General features: G+C 38.7%; 1 protein-coding gene and 1 long non-coding RNA gene across 2 annotated transcripts; both read right to left on the minus strand.

Annotated features, from left to right (window-relative positions):
- Positions 1-654: 654 nt before the first annotated feature.
- LOC147764187 (uncharacterized) lies at positions 655-2,642 on the minus strand. The gene is made up of 2 exons (XR_015331921.1): positions 2,244-2,642; positions 655-1,960 (listed from the first exon to the last, which is right to left on the minus strand). It is a non-coding gene; the product is annotated as an uncharacterized LOC147764187 (long non-coding RNA).
- A 12,117-nt stretch (positions 2,643-14,759) lies between these two features.
- Positions 14,760-17,201, minus strand: LOC106175896 (uncharacterized). Its single transcript, XM_013558052.2, has one exon. The coding sequence runs from the start codon at positions 16,540-16,542 to the stop codon at positions 15,220-15,222; it is 1,323 nt and encodes a 440-aa protein (XP_013413506.2). The 5' UTR covers positions 16,543-17,201; the 3' UTR covers positions 14,760-15,219.
- Positions 17,202-21,541: the final 4,340 nt, after the last annotated feature.

Genomic DNA, 21,541 nt, shown 5'->3' on the forward strand with positions numbered 1-21,541 from the left:
AGTTGCTGGAACCATGTGATTTGGAGCATTCATAGTATCTATGAGCCATGTACGCTAGCAGTCATCTCCCAAGGGGAGTATTAAATCATTCTGTGGACATTGTCAGGATTAATAGTCCCCTGGCATCTGCCCAATGGCCAGGGACCATAGCTCATATTTATTGAGAGACGTGTGCTGTCTAATTTTTTCCGGATAGCAATAATAGGTTGATAACGTAGAGCGTTTGTGGTGAAGTTAAATATTTACAATTTCATTAATCGCAAATTAGCAGAAATAAAATAAATTCAATTGTATATAAAGATAAAAAGACATTCAGAGCAAGTATAAATTTGTTATGAGTAGACTAGTGGCAAAGTTTTATTTTGGACAGGTCTGAGTCGAACATATGTCGATTTTCATAGCAGCTGTAAACTGAATATGACGTAATAATATATATACATTTTATTACGCAAATCTGAAATGTCCACATTAAATAAAATCTCTCTCTCTCTCTCACACACACACACGCACACGCACGCACACACGCACGAACACATGCATACAGATCTAAAGTAATGGAAAATGTCACAAATCTGACCATTATTTCGGAATGTTTCTCACAGTCCCTTCACACCCTAGATCTGCCAGCTATTGATAACGCCCATAACTAGCTAGCAGCCTTTACTATTTATTATTTATTTCAATTTGCTAATAGATACAGATCGGGGGAAGGATGTGGCATAAGCCATTGATAACTGTCTTCCTTGATGCCATCTATTCTGTCGTGTGGATTCTTTTAACAAATTTTTGCATCTCCATTTCTTTTTTATGGCGCTACGTGTTTCTGAGTCTGGCACTGCGGTCCATCCATTTTTCCTGTTGGATCCTCGCAGCTTGAGCTGCGTGTTAAGGAACAATCCACTGAGTATACGCACAGTTAGTACATACATGGACCTAATCTCTAGTTAGGTCCATGGTACATACGAATCTCAACTAACGCAGTAAGATCCAGCATCACTAGTTAGCACAGTGACTTCAAGCTGTTTATTCAGAACTTTTTTCTGGATGTATTGGGAATGGCTTCCGTGAAAGTACACCAGTCTGGGCATATTTCTGCAAGACTGTGCGGAGCGTTCCTTGCGACGCAATTATCTGTCTGGCAATGTATATCTGTTTTGTGCCATTCTGGGGTATATTATCTAACACACTGCTTCGCTCAGTTTACGCAACGTAGCATCCGCTACTTGTATGCAAAATTTCAAAAACATCTGGCAGCCTTTGCCGAAATATTGAAACTTTCTTTTGACCGAACCATGCTCTAGTCATACTCAGACCAGCTCAAAGAGTACTACCCATAGAGATCACCACATATTCCCGGTATTACGTAATGCAGCAGTGCTTCAGACAAAGCAGTCAGTTAATTGTTATTGACACACCTGACTACACATTTACCTATTCTCTTACTTCACAGTTTAGAAATAAATAACACATTTTACCTAGACATACCTTTGAGTCTAAAATATTCCATATTAAACGTCGTCTAGGTCTGTAATTAGCACATTTATACGACTTTGATTCCACAATAGGAACATTAGGAATTGTTTCAGCAGTAATTATGCTATATAAAACACGTTAACTAATACCTTGCAAGTGTTGTCGTCAGTATAAAAGTCTTATTATCGCAGTAATGAAACAACCAACTAACCGAATAATAAGAGTGTGGATTTTTGTAAAAAAAAAAATACAATAATGCAAATAGGATTTATGACTTAAACAGAGAAAATAAGAAAAATGAAACAGAATTGTAAGATGTTAAAATCCCAGATCTAAAAAACATTAGAATAAAAAGAATTTTCTGTGAGATGGATACATCTTGGATAAAAGCAAATATTATGTCCATTTTCACCGAGGATCCATCACGGTGGGAGGCTGGACGAAGTCAAGAGTTGGACTTCCTGTGGACATCCAGTAGATATGGCATCTGTTAAAATAGATAGTTGCGATTTAGTATCTGTACTGTATTTTACATGTGAAGAAGGTAATTGAGTTACATGTATGTTCTTTCCTAGAAAATACAAGATAAAGAACACTTTATTGCCCATCGATTAAAACAATAGTGATAATACACAGTATCACATTACGACATTTAAACGAACAAACGAATAAGTGTCAGATTCAATATTATATTGCATAACGTAAAGACATAAATTTATGCAACCGAGCAGATGCAATACACACCATGCAAATATAAAAGAAATACTTACTTCCAGGAGAGCGCCTTACAGGTTTTTACGCAGGCTACATAACCTTTCCCTCTGTCGCAGCATCGCCACTGGACATAATTCGTGTCCCGAAACCGTCTGTTGTGATCAAAGCAGTTCCAGAATCGCTTCTCGCACCTTCTTAGGCATTTCTCTCTTTGTCGAATATCATTTGCCAGTCTTGTCGTCTCTCCGACATTGGAAGTGGACTTTCTTATAAGGCTTATTATTAACGACAATAAGCAAATCATGAACAAAGTATTTCTCGTCCATAAAACATGCATTCTTCACAGGGCCAGGTATTTAGTTATGTCGTGTAACGAATTCTAAAAGACTGAAAATAGAAACTGACCTCTGTGACTCAGCTGGTTATAGGAAGCGTATGACTCTCAACCACTAAACGAGCTTGTTTAGTTTGTACTTGAGAGAAGACTAACGAATCTAATTTTAAAACATGCTAGGTGCAAATAGAGATCGTCAAAATTATTTAACACTTCTTAAGGGTATTATAATCTTTCATTATCATCCAGATACCGAAAATGAGGTTTTCCTGCATCTAATTATTCAATAATGCATCTACCTTTGTGCTGATTTAAAAATACCCACGAAAATATAAAGTATCGACATTTATATTTCTCGCTGCAATGTATAAGCATAGGCAACAGCTTTAACAGCTGGTTCAAATTACTATTTACACTTTATAATTACTCTCTCTCTCTCTCTCTCTCTCTCTTTGAGTGAGTGAGTGAGTGAGTGAGTGAGAGAGTTTTATTTAGTATGCGCATTTTCCTGGGTGTTATGACACCTTTTAACTTTTCAGGCTAATACTGCAATTTCTTAATTATAACGTTGGCAGAAAGTTGACGTGACAAACTGTAAATGCTTAAGTGACACTGCTTCACCAGTGTTCAGTTTTATTAAATGCCAATCATTTTGTTCAATAACTCCTTAAAATTGAACGAATCAATATCATTTTTATCTTTCCATCTATCAAATATCATGTATATTCCTCGTCATTCCTTTAATATCGCCCTATTCTGTAGAGATAAACAACACAGCCGATACAAGAATAAAGATCACACTTTGCTCGAGAGAAAGAATTTTTTTTATTTCATTGGAAGAGTTTGGACCATAACTAAAAAAGTTAAGTACCAGTGCAGTAAAACATTATATATCATATTTTGTAATAAATTATCAAAACATGATTGAATATGAAATAATGAAACATGAAGATGATAAAGCACTTCATCCACTTAAATCGATGATAATCTCACTGACGAACCTCTTTCAAAAATTATATTGTCATAAGGAGGAGCACGAAAAATGATAGATCGCCACTTGACAAAACACTATATTAATGAAACACATCAATCATCGATACTTTTCTCGAGATAGATAATAGATTTGTTATGACTGATCAACTACAAGACGGTTTTATGTCAACGACAGGTGGCAAACATGAAAATGCACTTAGATGGAGTAAGTTGATTAATATCTACACGTACACGCAGGCACATGGGGGTGGTGGGGTGGGGCAGCTTAACAATAGCAAAAACAAGGAGGTAGGGGGACGGGTCAACCAATATTATGTTCTTTTACCGACTTCGGTTGCCTGTGGTCTCGTCCCAAGATTTTGTACTGCCTTCAAGAGAGAGTACGGATGTTTAAAAGTTTTGCAGGTACATACCCCGTCTAGTATTAATGCAAAGATTCGCACGCGTGTACATATTTTAACAAACATATACAATGCGCATAAAGTATATACATAAATACATATACATAAACATTAACCGTACAGTCTGAATATAATAACCAACAGCGAGCATGGAACATCAAATTCCACGTCATTTAAACATTGAGAGTTTTGTTTTAAGGAATTTTGGTAAAAGGTATTGAAAATGCGCAAATAAAATTACAGTTCGAACATGCTTCTTTTACACGTTCGTTTTTATTGAGAAAAAAGGATAAAGAAATCACTGCTTGGGTGCGTTAGTAAGAGATAAACTTATCATTTGGTTCCTTTGTCCATTGTGCTTATCGATGGCATTAGTTTTCATTGTGTTGAAAATAAGAGCTAATTCATTTTAACGGACACGAGTTTTGAGAGCTTGATATATTCTTTTGTTTTTTGTGAATGTGAAAAGTTAAAAAAAGCTTCAGTACAAAATCGCTATACGTGTACACGTACTAATACATTTGCTTACTACATGTGTGGTACTGCTGTACGTGGTTAATCAAATTATTATTATTATTATTAAATTTGCAACCCCAGGGTTGGATAAATACATTCTTTGCATCATAGTTGAATAAAACCACTAGTGAAACAATATAACTAAAATGCAAGGTTAAAAATAAAATAAAGTCTATCAGTCAATTAAGGAACTTGTATATCGCACCGGTTAAAAAGTCACTCATTGATCATTTGGTTTCAATTTTAGGTCTTTTGAATGTCACCGGTTCCCTCAATCATCCTGCCTCAATGAATATTTGACATTTTGTTTTGGTTGTAAAAGATAATGCAATCTATGATCCGGTTCATTTGATATCCTAATAAACGATTTTTGCATGTATTGAGCCGTCTTTCACTTAGTAGTTCAAGTTTACTATGTTCACAAGCAGTGTCATATTCAAGATCAGGAGGAATTATCTTAAGAGCTCTTTCTTGAGACTTTTCTACTAGGGCAGTCAATTCATTTGTTGACCCAAAATGCCAGCCAGGGACAGCATATTCTAAAACTGACTGTCGGGTAATAAGTTACAAGGTCATCAGTTGTAAGGCCTGTACGCTTCAGATGCTGTAGAAAATAAATCCTTCTGCTTGCTTTTTTGGTGATTTTCCCTCTATGGACCTTCCGTGTGAAGTCATAAGAGATATACCAGGCCTACCCAACTACCAGACTCGGCACCGAATGATCCCAAATTCACCGGTAGATCGGATCACACTACCCGTTTTCAAGGTGTGAGTCAGTACGCATTTCACAGTATCATACCCCGAACAAATTTTGAGTGGTAATGCAATACTTTTCAACCTCGCTGAGAATCGTCACTATCACATCGCGTACTAGGCAAGAGCGGTGTCGCGTCTGATACTGTGAAATGCGTACTGATACACACCTTGAAAACGGGTAGTGTGATCCGATCTACCGGTGAATTCGGGATCATTCGGTGCCGAGTCTGGTAGTTGGGAAGGCCTGTATACACTCCGAGTAATTTAAATGATTCTACAAATTCAATATCTGTTTTGTCAGTAACAAACTTAGGGATATCTGCATTCTTGCGTTTAAATGATATGGCCATTTGTTTTGTTTTTTTTTTCCTGTTTAATCGCATTTTGTTTGTCCTAGACCAGTCCCATGTTGTGTCAGCAATTTGCTGTAATTTGCTTTCATCAAATAGTCTACGAATCTCAGAAACTGTTGTGTCATCCATACAAGTGGTTTGTATATTGTCATGAAAATATTGTTACTAACACCATTGGGCATACACGATTTACAATAACGAATAACGTTGTTTTGAGCAGTTGTGTCTCTCTTTGTAAACGTACATACAAGTTCCGCCACAACAAATATGCTGTAGTTTAATAGAAACCAGTAGAGGTAGATGAAAATTACTAAAAATGCCTCAGGCATCTACACAAGGTGAATTTCATTGTTCACTTTTCAGAATAGTTAAATTATCCTTACGATAATTTATCCTCTTTTATGCGTATCATGCTATACACGAGGTATACTTGTGAGCCGCAGTGCCATCTAGCGGTAGGCTTATTGGTCCTTCTAGCAGAACTTTTCACAGACGGGTGCTGATTGTGGCGCACGTTTGCTCGTGTGTGGGTTTTTCTATACAATAAACTTTAATTTCTTGCCAAACTCTTTTTGTGCAAACTGTAGCAACAAATATATACACACCGTCTAAGCACGCGGTAAAAATGAACAAAAACCATAGCACTTCGCTTACGGTGGTATCAGCGACAGAGCCTGCGACGAAACCAAACACCCAGTGAACGCCCATTAAGGACAGCAACTTCACATAAATCGACAGCGTCTGATTCTTTTGATTGCCTAAAAGACTTCCTCGTCTTGCCATAGCAATTTTTAGTGATCTCACGCATATTACGAACAATACAGTATTCGTTGATATGATGAGGCCAATAGGGGTGACTAAGAAAACCAGTAGAGGATATTTCTGCGATATCCAGCAAACGCCCATGTTGTAACCAGGTCGGAAATCAGACTGAATACCAGGGACATGATCTAGACTAACAGCAATGGCAACAAACAGTGCAGGTACACCAAGAGCATAAAAAAGATACACGAACATTTGACGTCTGAAACGGCCCAGGGTGGAGGTTGTCAACGAACCTAATTTAGTGCTGAAAGTTTTCACCAATTCTATTGCTATGACGTTCGTCCAGCAGAAAGACGAAAGTACACTCCAGTGAAACAGAGCTCCAATTATCTCACATCCGAGTGCATTCCCAATAAAAAATGGACGTAGCAAAAAGAGTACCTTTGACACGAAAAGAATAGTAAAATGTGTGCACTGAAGTCGTAAATGGAAAGTATGATATAACTGAACAAAGGGTTGGAGACCAATGCGGATCCCAAGACAAATGATAGAGACGGAGAGGCAAACAATGGAGACGATCCCTGATGCTGCAGAAAATTTAAAGAAGTCAACATTTGCGTCCAGTTGTGGGATGACAGCTGAATCTATCAAATCGCTGCAGACAAAGATTGAATCATTCTCGATGATGTAATCCCCAGGACGTATCAACTTGTTTACGAAAGGAATGTACAACGTGCCATTTTCAAATGTAGTGTATTCAGATATGTTTAGCATGATTCTCGCACAGTCTATTGGGGGAGCGTGATGTAGGCTGAACGAGTAATTTGAATCTTTGTACACGAACACATAACCTCCATTCTCATACGACAGTTGCAATTCAGCAGTCACATTCGTGAATCCTGTGTCAAAAGCTTCGTTAATGGCCCTGAAGTCAGGTTTTGTCTGATTTTGTTTCACGAGAAAATCTGTGACCATCAGAAATGTTTTGCCATCCTTCATATCCACAGCGTTTGTTATAACATCCCCAAATATTTGAAAGCGTGTTTTTATAAAAGAATTCACATTTGTTCGAAGATTAGTATCAACAAAGGTAAAGCCATATCCAAGTGATCCTGAGCCGTTTGTCATTTGCCAGGAAGTAATTACCCGTGCACTGTACAGAGTATATTGGTAAACACACGAGTTATTTCTTAGTACATAGTCAGCCATACACATCTGATGTGAACATAAAGATATTTGGGATGAAACGCGGCAGTTTGATTGGACTTGCGAGACTGAAGAAACCATTTGTTGCCTGCCGTTCGTAAACCCGACATTTAATCCGTCCTCCTGATTGAAATCCATAGTAATTGCAAATGAGAAAAACTCCAGTCGTTGGAAGGGATCGTCCCAGGAGCAGCCTGGTTCTGGACAGCAATAACTACAATAACATTCTTCCATCATAAAACTCAACCCAACAACTGATTTGATGACAACGCCGTTACAAAGTGCGCAGTAGAAGTTCTTGTAGGAGGATCCCCCTCTTGGGTGAATGTAGTCTTGGTGTTGGTAGCATTTTAGTTCTACATCCGGAGAACTCTCATTGACCATGCAGGTACGTATCAAATCAAAACGACACTTTCGAACGGGAGCCCACCTTGGTGGGGAAATTATTTTTTTGCAGTAAGGATTGTTTTCCAACTCGGCAATGGGGTCGTTGACGTTCTCTACGTACACCGACGTAGAACAGTTAAACCTTAAAGTCCAAAATGTGTAATTCGTTACACCATTACATAAAGCACAGTATACATTTTTAAAATGGATATGAGATGTGTGGTCGGTCACCGGTATTCGCGCCACTGTCGATGTTGTTTCTGTTTCTTCTAGTTCACATTCCTGACGTATATCATGTGCCCTCCAGAAGTGCGGACAGTCACTTTTTAATATCACATTTTTGATTAAACTACCTATACTTTGCAACGGGGGTTCCAATTCCAACGGATATGGCAAGGCTTTACATGTTGGCCATGACGTCATGTTGGACGATTCAAACCTTATCTTCGCTCTTTCAAACTCGATTTTACATTCAAGTTCAAAGTCCAAGCAACAATCACCAAACGTCAGACAAAGTTCATCACAAGAACATCTTCTTTTAAATTCCATGTTTCCACTCACAAGGCCACAGTTCCCTAAACAACTCTGAAATGGACAAGTTTCGTTGGCCAATGCCTCTTCCGGTCGATTGTCTTCGTCTATATCTTCATCCATGTACATGTACCAATATGGATAAAAGGTGGTCATGGATAGGGACATATCTACGACAGAAATCAGCATGAAAATATACATACATGCTGTATCCATAATGCTGCAGAGTAAGATACGGTTTAATTTTACGACTCGTTCTTTCCAAGCAGCTCTTTGCATTTGTCATGATCGTGCACGACTCGCTTGTTAACACAAAGCAGTTAATTTATTAATACTTTTAAGTCCTCAATCTCAACAATTGGATGTCGATTAAAATGGTAATTGAGATTAATGTCACTCAACTGGGAACAACTTGCAGGTTGTTACATCTTTTTTACATTAAATTTATTGCTATGATAGATCAGATCACTGTGATGAAAAAAAAAACATCATTGCCATTTGGCAATTTATCAAATCGTTATGTTTTTTTCTTTTTTGCTTCGTTTGGCACGACACATCCGCCTACAGAAACGCTTGTAGGTAGGGGGAAGGAGTAGATGACATTCTCCCTTTCTGCCCACTCTAGGTCCAGCTATCCCCCAACTTGACAACAAGTCACTGGAGACAAACACAGTATATCATAGCCTTGAACATCCCTCAGAGCTCGCTAAACAATAGCATACACCAGACATTAATCAGTGTATACGTCGCCTGGTGTGACAGTAATGGTAGTCCTAGGAATAAAAGTCCGGGGTCCCATATGATTGGTACAGGTTAGGGTTAGTCGGAGTATTGTGGTTAGTATATGTGACGAAAGTCACCTGTGCAAAGTAATTGGGAACAGAATACATGTACGGTTCCTAGAGTACTTCCATTCCTGTAACACCGGTTTTCAACAGCTCTGTCACATGACCCTGGATCTTGTGCTGTGGTTTGTAAGTTGAGTCGATTTGCTGATAGGCCCTACACGTACCTACGGATTGTCTGAAAAAAAAAGATCTCGAAATTTTATATCTATGTTCCTGTAGTTCTCTTTTTACTAACTCTTAACTCCCGAACATGTAATACCCCCGTCACACTAGAGGCGGAATGAGCAAGAATGCCGTCGGAAAGACAATTCTTTGTGCTCTCCTGGATATTCGAAGAGCATTCTAAAAATTCCGAGTGCGTTTTAAATATTCTTACCCATTCTTGTGGCATCCCGAATGTTTTTGTCATGTTAAAAACTTTCGAAGTGCATTCCAAGTGGAAATTTATCGAATGGCATTTGAACAGTACTCTAACTGCACTATGACTGCATTCTAAATATTCTCACGGCATTCCGACAGCATTCAAAACATTCTGATCACATTAGAGGAATATTCGAACTGACAAGTGACTTAAAGCCCCGTCAAACTTGTTCGAAATCAGTAGGAATCAAGCCGGAATTACTAAATTTAAAAATTCGTACCATATTCGGGAGGGAATTTCAAATTATCATAAAATATTACGGCTTTGTGAGAATGACTCTGGAATAATGGAATGCACATCGAACCCGCCTGGAATGATTCTTGCACATTCCAGGCATGTTACCTCTCAAATGCAACTCGAATGTAGTTGGAATACTGTAAGGATATTGCGATAAATTTTCTCTTGGAATGCACTTCGAAAGTTTTTGACATGACAAAAACAATCGAGCCGGTCACAAGAATGGCAAAAAATATTTGGAATGCACTCAGAATTTTTAGAATGTTTTTAAAATGCTCTTCGAATATCCTGGAATGCACAAAGAATTGTATTTCAGACGCCATTCTTAATCATTACGCCTCTAGTGTGACGGGGATTTTATATCCCGCCAGAATGTTTCGAATGTGCCTCGGATGAGCTGAAATATTAATGTTGCCAGCAATCGAACTACACTAGTGCGCCGTTCAAAGTATATTCTAAATATTCTTACTGCCTTCTTACAGCATTATAAATCTTCCTAGTTTTCCAACTACATTCGAACTGCTTTTGAGAGCTAATACAGTCGAAAGTGCACTCATCATTCCAGGCTAATTCAAGCGCATTCTGAGTATTCCAACGGTACTCTTACAATAATTAAGGTCAATTTGAAATTTTCCCCGAATGTGGTGCGAATTTTAAAAAATTTTAGTTCAGGCTCATTCTTCTTCATTCCTGCTGATTCCGAATAAGTGTGACGGGGGTATTATCAACAATGATTTATACTGAAACTGATCAAGCTTGAACTCCGTTGAGGATGTAAGGTTTCTGTCCTGGGGAGGAGTCAATGCTTCTTACAAGTGTTATTTTGTGTAATTTCCTCGATGAATCCTGTATTTATGTGTGTTACTGTGTCAAGTTTTATCTCAATTTTGCATATATTGAAAAAGGTACTTCGTTTCATCTATCTTCGTTTTATCCAAACCCCGCTGCTGCCCAAGCATTCCACCGTGTCCAAGAAAACCTTGCAGGGGTCCTGCCCGTCCAACAGGGCCTCCTCTCTCGAGTCGCTCTGATCATCAACCGCCACAGATTCGGATTAATTACTTTAACGTAAATGTGTTAGTTGAGATAGGTACACTGTACAATGACCTATAGTGTATTTGGCGAATTCGAATCTTAACATACATGTAGTTGGTTGTTGTTTTTGATTTCAATACTTCTCTCTTTGAAAGGCGGGAAATGCATATCGGTAGTTTGCTCTTTTTTTTTTTTTTTTTTTTTTTTTTTTGAGATGGTTATTTTAACTGGAATTCTAGGTTACACACACGTAACACTTGATTAGGCAAGCTTTTAAGCCATTGGAGTTATCTTACTTAACAGACCCAAGATGAAGTCTGTTTGCAGCATTTGGCCGCATCAGCGTAATACTGATATGAAGAGCAGGTACTCCGGCAATGTATCAGTTGAGACCGAGCATAAACCTCAAGCACAATCCAGGATAGGCAGAATTATGTGTCGATTCCCAACGTTTACATGTTATGTCAGTCGTCCGAAGACTGAGTGCTCATATTTACTTGATTTCCTTGGAAATAGAATCGATACACAACATCGATTTTCTTTTATTTCTATAACACTCGCTGAGCTTGGCAATATTTATTGACTTATATTTACTGGAGATTTCTTATCAATCTCTCTTACAAGAAAATACACAGTATAGTTTTTTTTTTCAAAATCCTAGTAATTTTGCCTTTCTATTTTTCTTCATGGTGGCGTATCTCAGACAGTTTAGAACTAAAAGCACTATGCAGTCATATTTGCCAAGCACAGGGCTGGTGAATTCTCAATTCAAAATAAAAAAAATATGAAAGTAAACATTATGCACAGTTCTATGAATGGAATATTAGTTTCCCTGGTGCTTATTTCAATACCTGAAAGTGAAGAGATGTAAGCTTCTTTGTGACTCATCAATACCAGATGGACCCTTCTGTGGGTTTATCACACCTTTACGATCTCAAGTGCTCGGCGGTTTTATTTGAGAGGGGGAGAACTTTCTGTCACTGCGTTTGAGTAAACTGCGTGAAGTCGTTTGTAGAGGTGTTCCAGGTAGTCGTGTAACAATAATGTTATTTTAGAATATTTCACGGTGTGGCAGGGCGAGGTTGTCACAGGCACGGCACAGCTGTGGGGTTAGAAGGTTAAGCGGGTTATTGTAGATTGTAGAAGCTAAATGCCATCTTCATCGAGATTCAGGACTTGTTGAGATTTTAATGATCGTCAGTAGAGTCCTGGCGCGTTTTAGACACGACTTAAGGCTACTCCAAACTACACTGAATTGCACGATTGTTCCCGCATTATTCGCGTCTTACAATGCTTTTTTAGCCGGATTATTTTGAATTGTAATAATACAAAGGCACACCTGCCAGCCAGGTTTTACCGTAAACAAAACCCACGCAGCGTAAAATGTATGTCTAATTACTACTTCAATTTGCCGGGACGATATGCATATTGCGACATATTACTAAGGAACGGATGGTGAAATGAATACATGTTCGGTTCCGGTAATGTTAGAATTGTATACAGCTTTTAAATAACATCCCTTTTTGCCACGATAAAACATTTATGATCAGTGCATGACTAATATCATTTCTACTTTTAAAAACATTTTGATTTAAGGCTAAAAGCCATAGAAAATTACCAACTGTTAGTAATTTATTCCCACAGTTATTATTTTCCGTTTTAAAAAACATTTTGATTATGCGCGATTAGCATAACACAAAATGATCACCTGTGCCGTGAGAAAATTAAAAGCAGGTCATCGTTGTGCTACGATACAGCAACGGGGTACTGTTAAAACGAGAAAATGCAAAATATCAAAAAGATCAATTATACTATTCATCGATATCCTTTTTCATTTAATGGTTGAATAAGTGAGTATGTGTTACGCAATCAGTTCATTGTAATACTGATAATGTCCACTGGGGCAAGGTGAACTGCTGAACTTCTGTAAAGACATAAGTTCCCCCCTACAGATGCAGGCTAGCCTGTGATATCGGGAGCTTCTAAAATAGTGTCTCTGATGTCAGGGTCTTCTACAATAGTTTGCGTGTAAAATTAAAGTATCAGCGATGCAATAATTTTGTAACAGACTACTGGCGCACCCTGTAGTCAGAGAGTAGATGCAGGCCGAGAGTCAACCGAAGCTCGATGGTGGGTTTCACCTTGCATCCATCAGCCAAATGAATAACCCAATAGATTCAAGGTTTCGCACAATCAAATCCATGAGTGATTCAATTAACCGCATTTAACCGACAAATTTAGTAGGGTTTATGATTGGGTTGAGATATGAGTTGCTTTTTAAGATTATATTGTAACAGTATGGGCTTGAGAGGGCATTTGATTAATTATAACTGCCAAGGGACACATTTAGTTATACGTAAGATGGTATTGATTTATTATTTCCATCATCAATTTTGCAATTATGAAGAATCATAAATTGATACCATTTTGACCGTTGACCTATGCATTTTCACTCAGCAATTACATATGCATTTAATCTACACAATTTTCCTAATTACGTGTACGTTCCTTTCAATTTTGTCAAAAGCTTGTGACAGCGCTCGTCTTGCTCTGTCATTGACTAAATTCAATCCATACACTCAATTCAAATAAAGAATATGTTACTCAAATTCATATTTTGGATAACTAGAAGCCTGCTGAAGCATTCATTCCATCAAGTTTTGAATGCGTGATTATATTTGTAATTGATTTTTGCAGGATACAATATGGCGCTCTTGCTATACGAGTAAGGTTTGAAAGGTCACCCGTTGATTATAACAAACCATTAATGATGACAAATCATTACAAACTTTGTATCTGGGTTCTGCGGCGATAGGGCCTATTTTCTGGGATCATGATCTCCTCGAGCAATCCAATATTTTCGAGGAAGAAAAAATTCAGTTTCGTTGTGTGCGCATTTCATCTTACCGCAGTGAACAGTTACAAAATAAATGATGAAGATTATCAGTACCAGTTAATTTATCTATATCAAAGCTCTTTAGAAAAAGTCGGTGCTCTGTAAAAAGGCATACGCTTCAAGATATAACCTGAGAAGTTTATGAATTTAGAATTAAACTTTTCCTTAGTTACAAACTATTTATCTATTAATCCAACTTTCGCCGTAATCCATACATATGTCACCTGATACAGCGTCTTTTCTGTTTCACCTGTCAAAACCAACTTTTGAAATTGGATCTGAAACGACTTATATTAACTAACCCCAAGTAAACTGAACATTTACGAAATGCTGAATGTTTTGGTCATTGACTGAAACCAATAGTTGGTGCCTCAGGCTGAAGCTGTATTTTTGGTTATACGAAAGAAAAGTCACAATGTTAGAGAATGCCAAAGGGCAAAATAACATAAAATACCCTTCGGCCTAACCTGACATTGAAATCTTAGTTCTTTGCAGGCATTGTGACCCAGTGCGAAAAGGATAGTTTAATATTATCTTAGCATCGATTTTGGTATAAAGAAAATATTTGTATTTTAAACGCCTCCGAGTTGCACGTTCATGCACAATGCAATCTTTTGTCAGGAAACAATACTTGTTAATTTCAAAACATAGAGTTAGACTTTCTTCACCTGTTCAGTTTTGGAACAAAGCCCGATTTGGCGTTTCTACTGCATGATATTACTTAATTGCAATCCCGTGAGAAAAATGCTGTAATATTTAAAATCCTTTTAAAACATTTGACCCGAGGGCTGTAAAAAGGGTAGCGACAAATATACACTTTGATGCAACTATGGTTTACCAGGGGAATGTACCATTTGTAACATAAAAAGAAAAATAAACCGCCAGCAAAAAGATTAGCGTAAATAATTTTATTGTCCATATCTGAGATATTTTTCGAATCAGACAGAGTACCAACATTCAATCTTCTATCTAAAATTCAAAACTTTATCTCCGATGACCTCACTAATGTAAAATTAGGAACAGCCCCCTGTGACAGATAGAGGGGTGTGATATACATGTACGTCCTTTGCAAAGACGTGACTCAGGCATTTTCTGGATATTGACAGTACGAGAAATATTACATAATTACCCTGCTTGGTGTGAGCATAAATACAGCGATTAATTTTTCTAAAAGAGAATCGGCATTGAATCACAAGTATGTGTATTTTGATTGGAATAAGCTCTTTTTGATTTAATAGAAAATTCATCGTCTAGGCTAGTTTTGATTGGGTTTGATTGGGTCGGTCATCACAGTTATAGGTTTTCTGTCTTGATGGTGGCACAAATTGGTCGCATGGGTGTCCCTCGTGACAGTCATGACTTGGTGACTACCATGCTTCCCCGGGGTGTCACTGCTGGAGTGAACTCCCCGGGGGCGGCAATTTCTATTGAAATCCCAGGGTCCCTGAAAACAATCTCACCCCGTTGTTCTTCCTCCGGTTGAGGTAGCGAAAAGTAATACTGATCAGAATACAGTTTGAACAAAGTCGAAAGATCTGGTCGCATTTGTGTGTGACTTCGCTTGGTGAACGCCAGAAGTTTAGCGGTGGACGGGTGGGGGTTGCCTTGACGAGTCGCCCCTCGCGTAAATGTCGTGAACGCCGTGCGCGTGGACACGGGCCTGTGACTGGCATTGGAAGCTTCAGAGGCCTGGGAAGACTCATTACTGGACCCAATCACATTGGTTTGTCGCTGCTGCTCAAGCACTTCCACCGTGTCCAAGAAAACCTTGCGGGCGTCCTGCCCGTCCAACAGGGCCTCCTCTCGCGACTCGCGCTGATCACCATAGTTACCGGCAAATATGGTTGGAAGTCTGATGGAGCTGTCGTAGAAGCTGGAAAGATCGTGGACGGCTTTAACATGTCGGCAAATCGGGGTGTAATTTCTTCGGTACATGTCGTGCTCTCTCGGCAGTCGTGTGTCACCACAAGGGGATGAAGAGGACGGTTGAGTGTGGGGACGGTGAAGAATTTGGTTCTTCTGAGCGTGTAACTTGATAGCACTCGCTCTTAATTCATAACTTCTTCTAGCCCACTCAGAGGCGTTGAGAAAATACTCATTGTCACGTAGCTTTGACGCTGCACCGCCTTCCTTGAGCAAAATGTGTGCTGACACATAATGTCCGTGCTTAGCAGCAAGGAGGAGGGCTGTGTAACCCAGATTATTCCTTATATCAATAGGAAGTCCGTAGCGGTTCAGTATATCCACCACTAATTTAACAACAGCGGGTTTGCCACTGGTGGCTGCGTGGATCAACGGCGTGTTGCCGTCATTGTCCTTGTCGTTTACTCCCATGATGTCTTCCCTGAGGATCCTCCTCACTATTTCATGCTTTCCCTTCATACAAGCATAACTGAGAGCAGACCGACCGAATATGTCTTTCGCATTCAAGAACGCCCCCGCCTTGAGGCAGATTTTTGCCATTTTCAAACCCACCTCTTCGTTATCTAAAATACAGGATATCATCATGGGGGTCCTTCCGTTCATGTCCCGTGAATCGACGTTACACTTGTGGACTGAGACCAAGAGACGAACCTGGTGAAGACGCCCGTCGACGATGGCCTGGTGTAGCGCCGTTTTGACCGGTCTTTTTGGTGACCGAATGGACAGGTTACTAGACATTCCAATGATGTCCATCTTTAATTTCAAAAAGTTCAGTTTTTCCTTTTCTTGTCTATCAGTTGGCCTCTGTGTGACAAATCTGAGGCAGCACTGATATTCTTACCGCTGATATTCTTATCTCTGTCTGACTATCAAATATCAGGCCAGCACATAACAGTGAATGTTTCACTTACAGACATCTGTACGTGACCTGGAACATGGTGTGCGTTATATCATGCTGGTACCCTCTACAGTTTCAAACTTACTTCAGTGTGTCCCTGTCTGTCTCTTTAGAAGTTTATCTCCTCCTTGTTACGCTCACGCACTTTCCAGGAAACTCCATGAAACTAAACGTTTGCCAGTTCTCATATTCTCACCACGACAGCTTAGTGTTTGTTTGGTTGACAAACTCACTGGCTAAGACTGTGACCCCGTCCCCCGCTTTACTAGGCAATGTCATTTCCACGGTGTGCTTGAATAACAGCGTAACAAGGCAGGTTGTTTGGGTTGTTGATCCTAGTCCTTTGAAATTATTTAACTTGATTTCACGTTAAATTATTTAACATTGTTCCAGCAAACGAAGCCCATATAATCAGCATCGATCTGAAAACACCTCGTTCAAAGGGAAAAATCAACAGCCGGCACAATGGCGGCTGTGAGCGCCCTTAGCAACAAGCGGATCCGGAGTGTGAGAGGGCGAAACTCTATCTGATATAACTGCGCCCTTGTGTAAATAGCAGATATGTTGAGACTTTTTGTTGGTAAATATGATACGTTTAACCTGCACACTGGATCTTCGATTTTGAATTCTAATGATATTTGCACACTGGGGTTACGCTTTTAAGATAGGGATTTGCGTTTTACCTGCCTCTTATTGCCCATAAACAGTCTAACTGTGGCTTCGTGTTACACCCTTCTGTGTATTCAACAATGCATTGAGGTATAGTTAAGGGCTTTAGAAAATGCATAATTGATCAAAAACACGAAAAGCAACTGTGTTGATATTCAATACATGCACCTCGTGTTAAAATGTTTAATAATGGAAATGTTAAAAGAAGAAAAGGTCAATTTTATGAAAAGTCACTGGCGGCCTCCTTAGACTCCCGCCGCCAGTTTTTCTCACTCCTTCCTTTTTCTCTCACCTCCTGGCTTTTCTTCACTTCAACCTCACTACAGTTACCGCTTTTCGTGCATTCATTTTCATTTGTCGTGATATCTAAAATCAAATATGGTACGTAAACTTACAAATTTTCTTCTGCTAATGATATTGTTTCTTAGACATGTCAAAGTGCACAATATCATCAATATTCGTTGTTATTTTCAATAGTGGAATGATCACAATTTCTCATGCGTGGTGATGGTTTTTATCGTTTTTTTTTTCTTTAAAAATGCAACCGTGGAATATTAAGATAGTAGTCTCCTCGTGAAGGCTGTCATAACTAATTTTTAACAATAAAAGAATCGTATTTTGCAAGTCTTCTTAATTTTTGTCTTTACGAATGATTACAATGAATAAAAACTATTTTCTCTTTTGAGACTTAAACCTTGTATTCGTCCAAGTTTTGGAGAAATGGTCTTTCCTTGGTGTATGCATATCTCGTATTGCATTGAACGGTTGGAGCAATGCTCAAGTAGTGCTACTTTTTGTCAAAAGAGGGCGCGCTATGTGGACTTGCTTTATTGCACCGCAGAAAATTCAACGAGCCGTTTAAGTCTGTATTTTGGACTTTATTTCCTATCCGTCCGTTAAGTATACATAAGCCCCTCTTGTGTTTTTGTAACGTTTGAAACGGACCAGCAAAATTCCTTCTCGCTCATCGCGCGTAAATTCCTGCGCGTGCTTTCTGTGTGGTGGGGGCTGAACCGCGGCATGCAGACAGCACAGAATCCATCATCGAGTTCACGTTAGTCAAAATAAATTGCATAATAATTCTTTTTCATTTCCTTGTGACTAATTATTTACTTTTCTTGTTTTTTTCGCACCAAATGGCTTCTGTGTAGATTTCAACGTTTGTTTGTTTCGTTTTCCATACCACATAAACTTGAATGTTTTGGCTATTGGTAATACTTCACTTAAACTGTCATTCCTTGCTGCCGTAGAATAAATCTATGAAAGAAAAAAAACTCCACAAAAACGTCAGTGCAAAACACAAAAACAAACTAAAGGCATTGTTTCCTCTCGAATCCATCTCCTTTGTTTTGCAACTCGCAAACAAAAAAGCCATCGTCGTGTTACAGATTTAATCAGTCTTAATCAAGTGCTCGAACTCCGGCGGCATGACGCAATCGGGTCCTCTTACACACGAAGCGGATCAACGATAACAATTGTAACATTTGGTGTAAATATTTCAAAAACCTTTGCCAAATGTTCCGATAATTCTGACATCAAATTAGCGGCATTTAATTGAATAAGTACTATTGTTAAGAAAACCACTGAAGAACCAATCCCGCATTAATTCAATAAGGCTGTGATCATCTTTTCAATTTCAGATTAAATCCAAGTGTCTTCGCTTAGTTTGAAGCACCTAATAGAATACCCATAATGTATGAAATATGATGTCAAACAGCAGTTGGTATATTTGCTGATTTTCTGCAAAAATAAAATTGCTCAAGGTGATTTTTGGCATGTCCTGTCAATATATCTGATTACATCGAAATTCAATCAACATTGTTGTAAAAAGGTGTCTATAGCATTTATAAAACACAAAAGAAATGAAAGCAAAATTAAAAAGACAAATTTGCAAAGAAAAGGCACTTATTGACACAAGTAAAGGCGTCCTCTCAATTTATATTACATAATAACGTTTCCTTTCATGATTTCCCCCTTTTGAAATATCCGGGATTTCTGCCATGAACTCCAGGGTCATCGGCTGCCAAAGAAAAACTGGTCACCGAGGTTATATTGTTACGGGTCAGAGAAAGAAGGACAAGCCACTCATCAATCTCCGCGGCAGGTCGACAAAGTTTGCATGAAGGAGAGCCTAGAGAAATATACACAGGCATAAAGAAAAATGTGTTGGCATTTAGTTTTGTATTTTTACATTTTGATGACAAATTTCCCACGGTCTTTTTGTGGAGGCTTTTGAAAAAAATTAAGCTCCTTTTTTATTTCTCCTTCTCTTTCTTTCTTTCTTTCTTTCTTTCTTTCTTTCTTTCTAATCAATACCCAAACTACTACTTGAATTTCAATGCAAAACGGCGGTTAAGATAGCTTACTCAGCTTGGCATTGAACAATATAACTTTTATCTATTACAAGTGGTAAAACAATATTTAAATGCATTCAACACAACTATTAGTCACACGTGCAAAAATCACAAAGTGTATTTTAGACCACACATTAAAAACGATAAGTACACCTATCTTTATTTAAAACTCAGGAAGTCAGCCGTTTAACCGAGAGCTTGTTACCAGAAGACAGTTTAGTGTCCGGCTCAGAGACAAAAAATGATCGCAATTTGATGCGCCTGATTGAACTCCAGCATTCAGAACGGAAACGACAAATATAATGGGGGTATTATGCGGGACTTTTCTGTCAGCGCACTTCACAACAAAAACATGAAAACTGACTCAACCGGCGGAAAGATGTCTTTTCACGAAGCATAAAATCCCGTGCACTAAGCTGTTAGGTTTTACACTTGAGAGAATCGACTTTCTGTGACAGTCCAAACTTCGACATCCATTGTTGTTCTTCCACCGATAAACGAGTTTACAGATAGTGATTGGAAACAAATGGAGGTGAAATAACACGACTCGATCAAATAAAGCACTTAGACTACCAGTCATGTCATAGATACCTAGTAGAATGTTGTATCAATAAATTGTGGCTACAGTTTCAAAGTAAAATGATTCCCTAGGTAAATTTATGACACGGCATTAACAATGTGACAAATGTTCAATACCAAGCAATTACGCGTAATGGCGAAGTCTGTGCAAATATCAACCGCAAATAATTACAGTTCACCATTGTTCAGATGTGACATTTTATTTGAAAAGCGTTTTAATTACAACAAAATAATTCTTTGGATTATAATGTCACCAAATCCCTGCCATTACATCGTTTCCGCCAATACAGAGAGCACTTGGGTGAGGCCGGGCGCTTTCAATGGCCCGGGGCTAGCAAAACTAATGGAGATTCTTATTGATTCGATTGGCAAATACAACCTTAAACTGTCGATTCAAACCAAAAACAAGTACCTATTTGCCAGTGTTTTTAAACTCTGTGACGCGAATTGTCGTGGGTTGAAGTTTTGGTCATTACACAATCGGCTATTTTTCCTTTTCTTATTCTACCCGCTGCTGTGGCTGGCCGCTCGTGTCAACTCTATCTTGAAGACGATTGTATTTAGTTTGTGCTGCTTTGTCAGCTCATTTACACCTGGCTGTTTTCGTAGCAAAATAAGTCCCTCTATTGAAGTTTATAGAATACGTCTAATCCTCTAGTGAGGCACTTAAGTCGATTGCACCGGGAAACCCAAGGGAAAGGGTGGAACGACGCAAGCTGTGTTTAATGACATCTAATGAGAAAAAAAGCTTTTGAATGGCATGTCTTTTCAACTGAAATTTTAATGAGGGTTTTTCATTCCCTCCATTCACTTTTTCACGCGCGTATTTTACCTAGCCTCGTATTATTTTAGTGTAGCGTGTTTTTCTGCCTTCGTAGACCTTTTCTTGCTCCCGGCGGGGGATACTCGAGTAGAAGAGGGAGTACCCTTTGATAAACGGGCCCTTACATTCACATAACTATCAAATCAGCCATCACATTAAAACAAACGCGCACTCCAATAAAATAAGGTGGTAAATCTCTGGCAGGTATGAAAAGGAAAACCACAAAGACTTCACCCATGCTTCTCATAAAAAGCCTATTAACAATATATACTCTTTTTAAAAACGCATGATTGGGATTAAGAACGCTTGTACGTTCTTTTTCTTTATCTTGAAGAGATCCGTAGGAGGTACCGAGCTGTTTTCCCCGTGTTAGAAGGGGCAAAGCGTCTCCGTGTCGTTAAGCCGCACGCGTGGGGTGATGTTGTGTGG

This window comes from Lingula anatina, chromosome 1 (assembly GCF_051362555.1).
Source record: "Lingula anatina isolate TDL-2025a chromosome 1, LinAna3.0, whole genome shotgun sequence".
NCBI lineage: Eukaryota > Metazoa > Brachiopoda > Lingulata > Lingulida > Lingulidae > Lingula > Lingula anatina.

Coding starts and splice junctions, on each gene's coding strand:
- LOC106175896 (XM_013558052.2), bottom strand. CDS start 16,542: ATGGACATCATTGGAATGTCTAGTAACCTGTCCATTCGGTCACCAAAA.